We start from the raw sequence: 16,881 nt of genomic DNA, 5'->3' as shown, positions 1-16,881 counted from the left end.
AACAGAAAACATTCTTCTATACTTAGCAAACAGTTTTAATACTTATCAGAGTATAATAAACTTGTATGCCATTGTCATTTAGGGAAGGCAGAACCGGATGCTTTTTTAAAAGTTTGTTATTTTTGCCTGAATTATATGAGAATATTTGGATGTTTCAACAGTTCTATAGTTTTATTCTTTGAAGAATTTTAATGCATAGTAATGTTTAGACTATCAAGAATATATAAGACATAATAGAGTTTGCTGTGTTGAACAGTGAATGTCTAGTCATATAAATTAGCAGATTATACCCCAGAGAAGTTGGAAATTATGCTATCGTTTTATCAGTGGCTGCTTTCAGAGAAACTGAAGTATTTCTAGGACATGTGATACAATTGGCAAAAAAGGAATGAGATATCCAACTCTATGTGTTTGATTATAAAACATCAAATGTTGGTCACAGCTACCTGTTTTTACTAGTGTTGATGTACCATTAACTCATTACTGGATTTTTGAAACTATTTTACTGACTACAATTAGTATTTATATATTTCTATCATGTCCTCTTATTTTTCCTTCTATAATATTTCTGTCTCAAGTTTTTTCATGTTTGCCTGTGATTTCAGTTGATGTATTGGGAGTTCTTAAGACTACTTAAGTACTGTATTTGTTGTTTCTTTCTGTTAGTTTATGAATACACTATTAATAACTTTGTAGATTTAGTGAGGAATAATTTAGTATTGATACATCTTAAATGATACTTTAAAAATTATTTTTCTTATTCAAAGTTTCCAATTATCAAAAGAAAAATTAATAATACTACATTAACTTTAAGATCTTTATTAGTTAGTATTCCTATTTTCTTATTCCTTCTGTTAGAAACACATTTTGATTGCAAGAATGCTTGGTTCACAAACTCTTTCTTCCTCAAGTGAATCTGTCAAACATTTACAAAATACTCATAAGGAAAAAAATTCACAGTTCCTTTAAGGGAAGTGGAGTCAGTACATTAGCAAATATTTTGCATCACATTGAAAAAAATCCCTCTGTAAACTACTGTGGGAAATAAGTAACCTAAGGCAGTGTCCTTTAGCTGAAAGGGGATTAGACATTCTGCAAGCAAAGTCGAACAAAGGCTGATGGAGGTTGAGTGTTGACTGAGTTTAAAGAAGTCAGACATTTCCTTCTGGGATGCCAGGAATGCTGTCACAAACAGGGGGACTCTGAACAGTCTGAAAAAGAAGAAGCATTTCAGGACATAGATAGGAACAAAGGCTTTTGAAAATAGATTCATTATATTGTTTATTTTAACCTTTCTTGCTTCACCATGGTTAGTCCCTTTACTTCTTTCTTGAAATGGAAAACCTCAGTCCTGTTGTCTAATCAATGGGCTATAGGCTGTATGTTTTCACAAACATTCTCTCACCTGATCTTCATGGAAATCATGCAAGATTATTGCTTAATGTCTCTACTTATCGAGTAAATAAGACTTAAAATTTGATGCTCAGAATAGTTAAATTACTTCTTTTGCCACTTAGCTACTGGCCCACAGAACATGAAGCCAAACACAATGTCTCTTGAAGTGTGTGGCTTCATGGTAGAGTCCAGATTTAACATGTTTGAGAACTAGGTTTACCCCTGGGCCCACCAGAGATAAATACATACTGTATTAGTTGCTGTGATACAATTCCATGACCATAAGCAACATATAGAAGAGTTTATCTTGGTTTACAATTCCTGAGGGAGTGTCCATAATGATAAGAAAGGCATGGCAGGAGGTGACTGGATCAAGAGGTTTGCTGATCATTTTTTAATAGAACACAGGAAGCAGAGAGAGGCAACAGGAAGTAGGGTTAAGCTATAAAGTTTCAAAGCCTGCCCACAGCAACATACTTCCAAAATTCCCAAACACACCACAAATGGTGGATCAAGAGTTTAAATATATAAGCTTATGGGATATATTGTCATCCACACCACAACAAATGCTTAGTTCTTTCTGATAGACTCTGAATACCAGACTGAAAACAAGAGTCGAGCAACATAAGAGAGAGGAGGCAGTAGAAAGAGACTGCCAGAAAATGGTGGTAGATGCTTCACTTGACCAAGGCAGGAAATACCTTGCAGAATGCTCATCACCTATCATGGTAGATCTGCATGACCATCTCTGAGGACTTGAGTGTGTCCAGAAGAGTATCTGTACTGAGTACATGGAGATTGCTTTTGTGCCATTATCCACAAATAGAAAACTCCTGCCTTTGTAGCAGTGGCTGTAATGATTCAGTTTACTTACCTCCATGCATAGTATATAGAAGTTCATTTTTAATAATGTAATTATTACTCAGATTTGTAATTAAAAATTTAATTACCCACATTTTACAACTTTTCATCAGTTCAGTTATCCCCAATAATGCTGGTTTGGTAGATTTTGTTTCTAATTCTCTCTCTCTCTCTCTCTCTCTCTCTCTCTCTCTCTCTCTCTCTCTCCTCTCTCTCTCTCTCTCTCTCTCTCTCTCTCTCTCTCTCTCTCTCACACACACACACACACACAAACACAGGTGCTGTTTGGGGTTTTATTGGACTGAAGCAAGTACTCATTGCTTCTACATTAGAATACATAATAAAGGCTCTGTTTTAGTTTTGAGGGGTTGTGGTTACAATATACCACAGACTGAGCAACTAACTTAAACACCAAATTTAATTTGGTGTTTTAATTTAATTTTCCACAGAAAATACTCAAATTCTAGGTAAGGTGCCTACTGCATCTACTACATCCTCATCTGAGTTATATATATATTCGTGTATCTATCTGGTCTTTTCCCAGCACAAGCTACACATCAGCTACAAGGAGGGCAAAACTCAATAGCATCATTTTAACTGAATGACCCCTCTGAAGATCTCATCTCCAAATACAACCTTAGGTGGAGGTGCTGGGTTAAGGCTTTAACTTTGGGAGAACACACTTCATTCCATAGCACTCTCCATGAGCATTACACTGAAAGAACATACTTAGCCATCCTGTTCTTGGATGCTGCATCTTGCTTTGTGTTTTTGATGTATTTGATTCTCTTCAAATCAGTGTCTCAACTGTATGATGGTATTCTTTCACTATATAACCCTAACACTTTCTGGAGGTAGCTGATAGAAATTTAAGAGTAGCCAGAGAACACAGTGCCTGACACATGGTAAGCAATGGATGAGTTCCAGATGCTGTAGCATCTCCCTCACCCTCACCATCTCCATGCCATGTTACTGTGCTCACTGAATGTGTTTGTTTTTCTCAATCAAGCAGAGATTTTTATCTTCTTTGTGTTTTTGTCCCCATTGTTCAACAGTCTCCAACATAAAGTTAGTAACTTGATTATTGAATAATTGAGACTATCTTGGTTAATAAATGACAACACCTACTGTGGTTGCTCTGTAAGCCACATACTTGTCATCTTTAATGCTTTAAAAGTAGTGAAATTCAATTACAGTTGCCTCAAGAGTATATCTGAGCTACAAGATCATGGTCAGAGCTGGAAGATCAGGAACTAAAGCCTGAGAGGGACCTTTTCTTTTTTTTCTTTTTCTTTTTTTTTTTTTTTTTTTGAGACAGAGTTTCTCTGTGGCTTTTGGATGCTGTCCTGGAACTAGCTCTTGTAGACCAGGCTGGTCTCCAACTCACAGAGATCTGCCTGCCTCCGCTTCCCGAGGGCTGGGATTAAAGGCATGCACCACCAACACCCGGCTGAGAGGGACCTTTTCTATCTCCCAGCACACCAGCTTTGCTATGCAGAGTGTATGCTAAAATACTGTGTTTCAGTTTGGTTTGAAGTGGTCATAATTAGAGATGTGTGGACCCAGGGAACTCAGGGAAGATTTTAGAGACAATTGAGTCAGAAATGTAGCTTTTAAAGTTTTATTCACATCAATACATTATGTTTGTACATTTGGAATCTGCTGTTTTTGCTCTTTAAAGTCTTAAAAAGTAAAATATTAACAATAACCAGAGATGAGGTCTATCCTTATTTTTATTTACTTATTATATTTTAGACAAAAATATCGTTATATAGCCTTGGCTGGCCTGGAACTCAATATGTAGAACAGGCTGACCTTGAACTCAGAAATCTGCCTTCCTCTGCCTCCCAAATGCTGGGATTAAAGACATAACCACCATGTCTAGCAAAGTGATTTATATTTGAAAGAGAATATATGACTGGAAAGATGGCTCAGTGCTTTTTTAATTTGCTGCTTTTGGAAAGGACCTAGATTCAGTTGTACACATGGTTTACAACTTCCTGTAACTACAGTTCCAGAGTATCTGACACCCTCTTCTGACCTCTGTTGCTACCATACATGCACATGGTATATATACATGTAGGCTAACACACATGCACATAAAATAAAAATACATAAATCTTTAAAAAGGAAAGAGAACATGATGTTCACTAGGAATGTATAGAGCTACCAAATCAGGCAGCTAATTAAGGGAGTGCATTGTGGTCTTGATCATCTGTTTCTAAATATTATCAGAAAGGGTATTTTCAATGCATGATAAGCCATGACTGTATTGCAAATCAATTATTTCTGAAATACAAAGGATCTGAAAAGTAAGAATTTTGATGCTCCGATTGATTCTAAGGTTTGCTATTCAGCAGAAGCTAAGGCTCTGCTTTAGAAGTATTTCATTTATCCCTTGCTGACATTATAAAGCATAAAAAAATTCTGTAGAATACATGTCCAGGTCATTTTTCCATCCATTGTACTTACTTAATGGTGGGCAGCATGTACCTAGTTAATTTAAAAATTGCATATCTGGTAGTCCAATTAAAAATCAGTTAGCTCTCTTAATTTGTTCAAATTATAACACGGAGAAGTTTTTGGAAGAGACAAAAGGAGAAGATAGAGATTTTAAATAGACAAGAAATTAATTTATAAAGACTTGAGTTTTTATGAAAGAGAACCATTGGAGCCAGTCAAACTGAAAAGGGGTAAAACAACCAAAAAAGGGGGGACTCCTCAAGTTCTAAGAAAACAGGGGTAGAAAGTCAAATAAATACCAGTTAACACAGATTCAGATTTCCTCATCCCTATTAATAAGAAATAGCTAAGCTGCAACAAAGATCACTGTGAAAAAGAGTCCCTTTGATAGTTATGCTATAGAGAACTCAAATCAAACTTATTTTGTGTTGCTTTCTATATTGCTCTAGAAAGTTTGTGTGTTTCTAATGTCTTACACAAAAGCACTTTTATGAATTTTGGTATTCTAGAATTGCCAAACGCTTTTGTTATAACATGGAATGTAGTGGTTTTAGAATAGTAAGAACTTAGATATAAGCTTCTAAAAACAAATTTCAATAGTCTTAACTCATCCTTGTAAATCCAGAATTTGAGGTGACTTGGCTTAATATTTTCTACATGTCTAAACTTTTCACCAAAGAAAATGCTTCAAGAATAATTTTCAAGTCCAACTCCCATTTTTGCTTTTTTCAGATTTTTGGCAAAAATATTATATATGCATTTCCAACTAGCCTTTTGCATATTTCTAATATTGTGAACACAGTGCCTGAGAGCAGACTGATTTTTTGATGGTTTAGATACCTATTTTCTTGGGATATATGAATAACATAGTGACAACTTATAACATGTAATTAATCTGAGTTATGGTATGTGGTTTTAAAGTAATAAAAACAAAAACCAAAGTGAGTTCCATTAATAAGGTTGGCTTCCTTCATCAGTCCAAGTTCCTAAAATTTTTTTATGTAATAAACCATCTAAGATTTCTGCTAACAATTATTTTCAACACATGCAATTGAATTTCAAAAAACTGTAAAGATAATTTTCTTGTTCAATATTGTGTTAATAAGGTATTATTTGGCTTTCTCAAAATATATGTGAGTTTGACAACATTACTATATGCCCTGACAATAAACTCTATTACCTGAATATATTTTAGAACAGCAGATCTATATGCTAATCAAATAATCAGCATCATGTTCAAGTTCAGAAGTTAAAGATTTTTATATTAATAGACTCTTTGACTTTAGATGTACCAAAACATCAAGCTTGAGTAGCCATAGGACATAATGTAATTTATAAATTAGTTTTTCTAATATTGTATTTAGTTAAGAAAAATTCTTTTCTATTGGCATTGGCCAAGGAAAACACACACACACACACACACACACACACACACACACACACACACACACACACGACACACTTAATCTAGATGTTTTTGAGTGCACATTCCTCACTAAATCTCAGGCAGCTGATTTAATTACTGTCACTAACACCTTTATGTCATCTCTTTGTATACATGTCTAATTTATTAGTTTCTTGTAGATTGTCAGCAGCCTGCTGCCTCCGTACCGCCACAGTGCTCACAACTAGCTGGGAGGCAAGACTACCCAGCTGTCAGGTAAATTCACAGGTTCTTCCTTTTCCCACCAGCAGCATGTCAGCTCCCCTTCCCAAGACCATAACTACCTATGCATCTTTATATGTTATTGCATGTTTTTTCATGAATTGGCTACATGACTATATCCTTCTTACTTAAGTCCCTATTCCCTATGAGCATGCATAGGAGTTAGTGCTATGTCATCAACCACTACCTGGTAGAATAAAGGCTATTCATTTCCCCCTTGTGAGCAAATACTTGGGTTATTCCAGTGTTTCTTTGCCTCCAATCTCAAACCTGTAATTGTTAAGCTATTTGATCCACTTTGGGGGTTTTTTGTCCCTCAAATATACATCTTGGGTAAACAGCAAAAATATATGTAATTACATATGAAAAATGTCTAATGTCCATTCTAGGATGCTTTATAAAACAGTTTCCATTTTCTGTCTACTTAGTCCCATTGTTAAAATGAACTGGAAAGACATAGAATGCTATTTGTGGTATATTGTACATATCTGTAACCCCAACACTTTGTAGGCTGTGGTAAGAGGCTGAGTTTGACACCAGCATGAGTTGTATATTGAGTTCAATGCCAGCTTGTGATAAAGAATAACACTGTTTCCAAAATCTATAAAAAGAAAGTGAGGATGGGGTTTTAAATGAATTCACCAGACCCAAGATAAATGATAAATAGGTGTTTTATTAGGGAAGAACTCACACAGATAAGAAGTAAATAACCTCCGTGGTTGTCCTGCTCTAGAAGATTCAGTCTCTGCCCTCCCAGTGATCTCCACAATTCAAGGGAGCATGCGCCCGCAGCTCCTCTACCTTAAAAGGGTCACGTCTGCACCTGAAACCATGCCCAAAGGGTGTGGCCACTACTACAAGTTCACTGGTAAGGCAAGATGCCACTACAAGAAAGAAAAGGGAAAAAGGAGGGGAAGGGCGAGAGAAAAATTCAAATCTGAATTTTAAAAAATGTAGTGACTATTTTCCCTTTATCTGAAATGAAGTTTTTCAAAGGCATGTTTGTAGACTCCCTAGACACTGAACTGGAGTTTGCTGACAATTCATATTCTAGTTTAAAGTACTCCAAAACAGTTGTGAGTAACCTCCATTCTGAGTGACTCCCCTCAGCCTAGCAGCATCCTTTCAGAACCTTCTCATCTCCATAGTGTACTTCATCCTCCTTATCTGGCTTCTGCTGGGACTAAGCTTCTGGAGTCTGGATATGGGTTTTAGAGTCAGCTTATTAATATACATAATGTATCTCCTGTTCTCCTACCAGAAGAAGGCGTGTATCAAGCAAGAACCAGCCCAAACATAGGTCCGTATGTGTGTCTGAGATGAGCAGCTGTCAGCAGACATATGTGGCTGTGCCATAGGGTAGCTGAGTAGCCACTGATACAGAATCCATACAACCAAAGCTAGGGTGTGATGTGGTCTATTGACCATGTAAGTGGAACACTGTCCCCAGTATTGTGGATTGAACCTAGGGTCTCACATATGTAGAGGCTAAGGCCTCTACTACTGAGCTGCATTGCCAGCCCCCAAAGAACATTGTTAGGTAGTCACTAGACAGTGTCTTCTAATTGATGTCTCTTGGAAGACTGATCATACATTTATCTCAGAAATTTTCTCTATTTTTTAGATTTATTTTATTTTATATATGAATGTTTTGCTTGCATGTATGTATGTATGTGCACTGCATGCATGCTTGGTGCTTGGAGACATTAGAAGAGGGCATTAGATTTCCTGGAAGCAGAGTTACAGATGGTTATGAAAATCTTGTGGGTGCCAGGAATTGAACCCGGGTCCTCTACAAGAATAACATATGCTCTTAATTACTGAACTGTCTCTCCAGCTCTTCAGAACTGTTCTTTACTAATGTATTGATGACATTTATAAAAATAGCCACTTCTGGATAATTTCAATGATATAAATAACTGAATATTAGTATGAATGTTCAAGTTGATCTGACAGGGATTCCATAATATAGTGATTGGGAACCTGGGGTCTGAACCTATACTCTAGACTCTGCAAATCAGCCTCCTTCAATTGGGGTATTGCCAACACAGTACAGATGCTACATAAAAGTTAACTACATGAGTGGAGTCAGACTTTTGGCCTATAATCCTACCTCTTACATATCTACATGTGTATGTAATCTTGGAAAGCTGTTTCTGCTGGCTTTGTTCTTTCTTATGAGATAAGGGGGAAAACAGACATTGGGGGAATTCAGTTATGAAGGTTCTGGTCTGTGTACCTAGTCTGCTGTTAGAATTCACACTTCTGTGTACTTCCATTTCTGACCAAAGTCTTGATTATTTTGTGACCAATCCAGTTTGCTTGAGCATAGTTGGAATGCTACTGTTTTAAGAATTTCCATGAGACAGGAATGCAAATGTATTCCTTCTCTTCTGAGGTTACTGAATTTTGGTGCTTCCTGTCCCCGAGGGGGTGATTTACTGAAATAAAAGCACTTTAGTGATATTTGCAGACATTCCTAGTTTCTTCTCTTGCTCACTATAGTACACACAGAGAAATGATTAATGTATAAAGATTTGGAAGGACTCCTCTTCAGGGTGGCTTCTTCTACAAGAGGATCGGAGTCAGTACTGTACTGCCCTCTTACTACTTCTAGGTAGGAAAGGCAATACACAACCAACATTAGAACTAATACTGGGTACCAGACAAGGGTAAGTTCTTCGCGTGTGTTAGTCATTGTGATTCCCCTATAGACTAAGCAGCTATTATACTCTTCTAAATGAAGAAATCAGTGTTAGGCAGACAGAACAACTGAGCAAAGTGGTTTAACACCCATCCCTGTCCACCATGGAGCATAGCTGCACATCAGATAAGGAGCCAGACATTTTACCTACAGATGGCAGAAAGAAAGGTTAAGTTACCTGTACTGACTCAATTTCCTTGAACTGAAAAGTGGATATTTGGTGAAACATGAGAAAAATTACTAGTAATGTTGAGTGATTTCAAATCTGGTGTCTGTTATGATAAATCTTTCCACCAAAAGCCGCCCAAGCCCTACAGCCACTTGGGCGGTCTCCGACAGCTGCCTGAGTCCTGCCCACCGAGTTAGGGCCCCAATTAATGCATAGAGACTTGTATTTGGTACAAACACTGCTTGGCCAATGACTAGGATTCTCATCTATTAGCTCAGTCTTAATTATCATAAATCTATCTATTTTATAAGACTTATCTTATCAGACACCTTCCATTGGTGTCCTGAGTCTCCCTGCTATGTCACTTCCTGCCTGGATCACCACTTCTTTACTACATTTCCCAGAATCCTCTTTGACTCCTAGTCCCATCTAACTTGCTGCCTCATTGGCCAAACAGTACTTTATTCAACAATCAATAAGATGAACATACATAGAAGTACATTCCCCATCAGGTGTCCTCTTTGTTTTTAAAGTTTTTTAAAATTTTCCTTCAGTTTATATGTATATATTTATATAACTAACTTTTTTTTATTAGTTCTGAAAGTCAAATTCAGGGCTGTACAAATATACTACTCACATAACTTTTAAGGTATATGATTTCTTAATAGTGTTCTTACACTGAAAATGTAGAACTTTTCCACATATAGTTTTGTTGTTTTGTTTTAAGACATAGTCTTGATATGTTGTCTAGGCTTATCATGAATTCCATGAACTCCTGGACTTCAAGTGATCCTCCTGCCCCAGCCTTCCAAAAAACTTTAATTACAGGTTTATGCCACCATGCTCAACAACTTTATACTTTGGTTTTTGGTATTAATTAAAATTTGTATTTGGAGTCTCATCCACAATTTATATAAGTCATGAAAATAGAAAACATCACAAAATAATATTTAAATATAAGATAAGAGCACAGTATGTCATGTTTCAATAAATATAATTCAATTTTTTGAACTATTTTCAGGCTGATTGTATTCTAAGTTATTAAAATTTTTATATGTAATGATGCAATGAGAAAGTATGTGATAGCCTTGGGCATAATATTCAAATATATAAAATATGTAATATTTATCACATCTATTAAGTCATGTTTACCTGGAAAAAGGCAAAGAAAAATAATAACCTTTTTGAAGATATGTCAAACTTCCTGAAGATATATCTAACTTAATACCTTAAAAATCTTAGTAATAAATTGTTAGGCTTTCTGTTACTTTGTTCTTCCAGTGAAAAGGTATTTGTGGTAAAGGGTGACTAACAAGTGGTCTTCTAAAGATATTTAGCAATCAAAATGGAAACTGAATTCATGTTATTCCCTAAGTGATAATGTGCCAAATGTTTACATTAAAATAATTTATTAAACTGTCAGTCATGAATATGTTTCATATATATATATAATATGTATATTATACATATATATATAATTTTGTGTGTATTACATATGATGTTACTACATTTTATGCAATACTATGTTGTAAAATATTCTAACTTTCACTTTATAAGGAATTTGAAATAATTAAAATAATTTTAAATCATCATGAATGACACATCAAGATACTGGGCCAACTGAACAATAACCCCTGCTTGGTCTATGCTGTCCTTAGCCATGAAACAACATTCTAGGAAGAAGAGTACTATATCATACAAGGTTCTTCCTTCATAATGTGATTACCATAATACTACTTGCTGTAACTTGTGTTGTACTTTATGTTTAATTCTGTAGAAAGAAATTATTTCTAACTTACAAAAGACTACAAAGCCTGAGAACGCCTCTCTGATTTATTGTTATCTATTATTTCCTTAACCATTGACTATAGGGGGGTTAAGGATAACCTTGCCCAGCATTGATTTTTTTCTTTTATCGTTAATTGATTAAACCATACACTACCTTCTTGGTCCTTATTCTACCATTTTGTATTTGCTACATTTTATACACATGAGTTAGCACTGTGGCTTAGTCACAGACTACTTGCCTAAACTCTATGAAATCTTGTGTTTCTTACCAAGCATCACCAAAAAGAAAAAAAAAGGAAAAATAATTCTTACCATTGGTCATCCTAATCATTATAGGACACCAGTTTTCTTTAAAGTAAATTTACAGTGGTTCAAAGAGCTCAGGAAGGAAGTAACTTCTCACTAAATGTTTCCTAGTTATGATTTTATATCAATGTTCAATAGATACATCTGATTGACAATTTCAATACCAAAGCTTCAAAAGTATTTGTTTAGTCCAGTTTTTAATTAATCCATTGATAATATTGCTTTTAAAACTACTTAAATAAATAAATAATAAACTTTGAATAGTTATGGCAAACACTCCCAAAGAAACAAGTTATGATACTAAAATTCATAATATATGGGGAAATAGAGCATGTTTTCCAATTTAAAAAATTCCCATGGTGCCCTCTCCCTGTTGATAGTTACATTTTAAAGGATATCAACTCAAACATATGTTGTAGTTTTACCCTTGGAAACCTAATGGTTTTAGTACTTTATACTTTGAGATTATTCATCAAGATATTGAAAACTCTGAGACCCGGTTCATTACAACTGGAGTTTCTCTGAGGTGGCCTGTTAGAAGACCACATCATTCACTTAACAAATGTAAAATGACATAAAAGTCATCAGATTTCTTTTTTTTTTCACATGACCAAACCAAAGTGGAGGAACCCTAAGAGCAAACTAGGCTTCACAAGCAAATGAATCTTTCTGAGTTTCTATAGTAAACTCTAGATACTTATAAATGTTAATGTCTTGGTCCATTGGCTAGGACCATCTGAACCACAGAGAGCATATTGCAAATGCAGACTCTAGAGTCAGTTACGGCCCTACTAACTCAAAGTCTTTACCAAGGTCTTTGGGTGACTTGTACCCATAATAAAGTTTGAAAGGGACTGATCCAATGACACTTTACTACCAATCCAGAGATCTAGTAGTTGGAGATTGTGCAAAAATTGAATACTTGGCTTGGGCGGCAAGTTCATATATCAGTTCCTAAAGTTTCTCTTTACTTTTCTTTTCTTTTTTTTCATGCTTTGCTTTAAAAATCTGAGTTTTTCTTGGCATGCTTTGAATTTAAACAATTTTCTTCACAAAATTTCTGTTCATGTGTTTGCAATGTATAGTGCAATAATTAGTCAGACCATCACAGTGTATGTGATTGTTTACTAGTATGTTTTTGCTAACTGCCTTCTTTCTCATTTTCAGTCCGAACATTGCCCTCCCTGAGGAGCAGCCACATTCCAGCTCACAGTGTGCTCCTCTGCATTGTCTCACCAAGCCTCCTTACCCCTAGTCTTCATCTCTCATGAATGGGTATCTGGGCTGAAGATTTTGTAGCCACACTGAGGACACTGCCTGAGATCTAGCAAGTGTTGTCTTCTTGGAGATTAAAATTACATATGTATTACAGTCCATCATTTTTGAAGAGGAGAGAGTTCAGAAGAATAAAATGATGTGTTGAACCTGGTGTGATCAATTTATGGCTTCTCTGAATTCAAGATGACCTGCAATCAAATGGCAATAGTTCTTTTGAAATTTAAATGAAACATGTATCTCAGATATCTGGCTTTACCTCCACAGCATAAAAGAGATCCAAGACAATGTAAAATAGATACGTTATAAAATCATCTTTCCCTATACTTCAAAGTCAGCCATAGAAGTTGATTCCAATATTTTTCAATGATATTTATTTTATATTTTATTTGCTATATGGTTTGTGTTTATAAAGATAATTTCTGTAAGCAGAATTCATTTATTTTTAAGTAGTCATAGTGTGCTCAGTTTAATTTAGTTTAAAATTTGGAACTGGCAAGATTATGGTCCTTCTACTTGTAGAAAATTACAAATGAGGTGCATCAGAATGTTAACAACAACTGTTTTTGCTGCTTCATGGATATTCTTTATGTGGTTATTTTCTAATTAGTAACTCAATTGCTAGTTTTTTAAACTAGAGTTCTTCACTGGACATTTATTAAGTAAATCTAAGAAAGAGGCAAAGATATGATTCATTGACTTAATCAAGTTTTGATTGTATCTTTAATTTTTTAAATTGCAATTGAGTAGATACATTGGTGCTGCTACTGTGTGATTGTGTGTATGTGTGTATGTGTGGTCGTATTAAAGAAGGGCAAATTACTTGAAGGAGAGAAATGGTGTGTTTATTTAATGACCACAAATTTTTTTAAACTTTTTCCAAATTTAGGTTCTTACTATGTGTTTCCCACTAAAAGGGATAACAATAAATGCAAAAATATATACATATATAGCTGTAAGGTAGCTGTGGCTTGTTAATTTATGCAGAAAGTGTATGTTTTTGTTGTTTCCTTCACAATGAATCTTTCTTGCCAAAAAAATAAATAATAAACCTTAGCTCATTGTCTACTTTTGACAAACACTCAGGTGCCTACAGTCATATTATATTGAGATTAAGACATGTTCTTATTTAATTTACAGATTCTGCTAGGTAACTTTTATGACTTTATTTAAGGCAATAGAATTTCATAGAAAATTTTAGTTTTTGCATTATTGAGAAAACAAGGACAGCAGCTATTTGAGCTGTAAGGTCTAACTTGGATTCCTCAGTTTTCAAGTGCTGCCCACATAATTGCGCCTAACCCTGACTCGTTGTCCTTGTCAGGTAGCCTTAACTTACATAAAACCATAAAGGTTTTACTTTTTCATGTAACAGTGTCTTTAACTTCTCTTCCAAACAAAACTGGCCCTCACTGTTAGCAAAAAAGATGACTAGCCCTATAGGAAGACAACAGATATGTTGGAGCTGCCCAGCTTGTGGCTCGAAAGTGGTGGCACATTTATCAAGCACTCCATCAAAGGTCAGCAGTCAGTCACAAAGCACATTGCAGGAACTTTGTTTTTATGTTATGTTCCTGTTGAGTAGCAGTCATGGTTACCAAAGCAACCCAAAAATTTTGTGTTCCTTATCTGAATGATGTTTTCGTGTCATTTCTTATGCAACCTGGAGTAAAAGTTGAAATACTTGCCAAAATTTAGGGATGCAGGTAAAGTACAGTGACACACAAAACAGCCCCTGATGGGAGTCCTAGTCAATCAGAATCCCCACATAGTTGCACCTGCCTGAATTGCTTTCTTGTTCTTGTATTTCTCCTCATTTATTGGTGTTAAATCTGCCTGGTGCCAATATTAGTGAGACAGTATAGATATTCATTAGAGTTCAGTTAAAGACAACTTCCTCTGTTTTTTTTTTTCTTTTTACCTTTTCCTAAGCATGAGTTGAAACCGAAGATATGTCATAGTTACTAAGTTGACTTTGACCTAAGGGATAACATGCCTTTTAAATAAATACCCCAGAATGAGTTGTGTCTTTGGATCGGGAACTCAACAATGGATCTCTATTCTGTGTAACCACTGTTGACATAGCTGCATTGAATTCGTGTATAAAGTTGATTACTTCCACTATGAAATTTATCAATAAGTCTGATATAAACCAGTTTTATTTTAGTTGCTTATTTTAATAAAGTAGAAAATGTTTGTTTTGAAATATTAATTCTATAAAATATTAATGTTAAAAGAACTTTGCCCAGAAGATATATAGACCTTGAAATGAATTTCTTATTTTTAGCACAAAAGTAGGTGGTACTCTCTAAGCAGCAAGAGATTTATTTATCTCATACCACATCATTTAGCTGAGCCATATCGATATTTATTTACAGACTTTTTCAATAAATTAATGCAGAGTGCTGGTAAAAATGAATACTTGTAAAGATAATATTGGGATGTAAAAAGAAACTGAAAAAGTGAAAAACTAATGAAAAAAACCATGAATCTCAGTAAGAATAATTGAAGGTGTATTGTATTTGATATTAAAATATAAACGATAGAAACACTACAAATGCTAATTGTTGTAAACATTTTGAACAAAGATGAGAGGTTATGCCCAAAATTAGTTAGCCAAAATAACCAACTATTATAAAATTTTTCATTGCATCTTACTCTGTGTGTGTGTGTGTGTGTGTGTGTGTGTGTGTGTGCGCGCGCGTGTGCATGTACACACATGCATGGCCATAGCATGTGTGGGAAAGTTGGAGGAAAACCTGCAGGGATTGCTTCTCTCCCACAACTATTTGGGTCCCAAGGATTGAATTCAGATTATCAGGCCAAGTGGAAGGCATACTCATCTGCTGAGCCGTCTTACTTTAATCCACATTTTTTTTAAATGTAAGCACAATTACAAAACTAAATAGAAGAATTAGTGTAGAAATGGTTTCCCACTTGGGATTTTTCATTAACACATAATATTAAAATAAAAAAGGCAATGAATTGTGTTTGACCTAAGTGTTTAGAAGCATAAAAAAAGTTTGGATACATAAACCTTTTGCATATCTAATTCTGGATGAAAAAGAAAGAGGAGGAGGTAAAAGGAATTTTGAAAACTTCTAGAAAATATAAATTTATTAAGGAATGAAGAAAAGACTTATTTTGAAGTTATACTTTATATATGCTTAAAGTAGAGGAGGTACAATAATGAGGTCCAACAAAAAGAACTTAACAAATGACAGAGATCAGTTACAGATCCCATAAGACTAAATGTAAAGGGTTAGCATTACCTGTAGGAAAGAGATTTTTAATAGTGGAAAATTAATCATTGGATTATAAGGATTTGTGTTTAAAAATGGTAGTCTTAAGTATAGCCAATTTGCAATAATGTTTTTCTAGGAGCCCACAACTCTATGATTTTCTGTTTTAAAGTCTAAAATATATTTAATTTTTACTGATTGGTCATGAAATATTTTTACTTTTGAACTAGGATAACAGCCTTAATTTTCTAAGGTATTTATTATTTTGTAAAAGGAGTTCTTCAAAGTTGTCTGGATTATAACAACTTCACTTTAGAGAACTTCAGTGTCAGAGTCTAAAAAGCAAATATCCTTAAGAAAGCTTCATAAGTAGAAGGTATGCAATCTCTGATAGATAAATACTTCTTAAATTTTATTTACTCACAAAGATTTTCTGTCTTTAACATTTGCTTTATCTATGCTGTAGAACATGTTCTTGTACAGATAAGTCCTTCTCTATTAAATAAGCATGAACAATTGGTCTATTAAACTAGCTAAGAATGTGGATATTCCCTCATACACTATATTGAATAAAATCCTCTCCAGTAACCAAGCACAGATTACAAATAATGGTATGAATAAATCAAATATATTTTCTACTGTGATAAATGTCAACTTGTATTAGTCAATCAAAAGATTTAATCTTTCTTATGAAGAAATCAGTGGGCAATAATGGGGTGTGTCTCGGCAAAGGGGTGCTTGCTGGACCTGTGTGAGACCATGGGTAGCATCCACTGTACTGCAAAACAAACAAACCCTAAAAAAAATTGATGGATTTCCCCCATAGAATCCTGTTCATTCAATCCAAGGATGTCACTAATGAATTGATACTGTACATATACGTAAATTTGTAAAGTCCACAATGTTTAAAACTTTTGTTTTTTTAATAAATCAGATTGATTTAAAATAATAGTTTGCATGAAGGCTGCAAAATTTATGTTTTCAAATAAAGCAAAAAGCTGCCGAACTGAAG

General features: G+C 34.7%; 1 protein-coding gene across 4 annotated transcripts in view; it reads left to right on the top strand.

Moving 5' to 3' along the window:
- Positions 1-16,818, top strand: part of Bicd1 (BICD cargo adaptor 1) — a 163,325-nt gene extending 146,507 nt beyond the window's left edge. For 2 of the 4 annotated variants that reach the window (XM_027430020.2, XM_027430024.2), the window contains 2 exons: positions 6,304-6,379; positions 12,520-16,818. In XM_027430020.2, coding sequence (XP_027285821.1) covers positions 6,304-6,379; positions 12,520-12,607 — 164 coding nt within the window. In that variant the 3' untranslated portion in view covers positions 12,608-16,818. The remainder of the gene's footprint in view (positions 1-6,303; positions 6,380-12,519) is intronic. The other 2 variants (XM_027430022.2, XM_027430026.2) reach the window with 1 other exon arrangement.
- Positions 16,819-16,881: the final 63 nt, after the last annotated feature.

The sequence above is a fragment of the Cricetulus griseus genome, chromosome 8 (genome assembly GCF_003668045.3).
Source record: "Cricetulus griseus strain 17A/GY chromosome 8, alternate assembly CriGri-PICRH-1.0, whole genome shotgun sequence".
NCBI classification, from domain to species: domain Eukaryota; kingdom Metazoa; phylum Chordata; class Mammalia; order Rodentia; family Cricetidae; genus Cricetulus; species Cricetulus griseus.
This window is presented reverse-complemented; position numbering and strand designations above follow the sequence as displayed.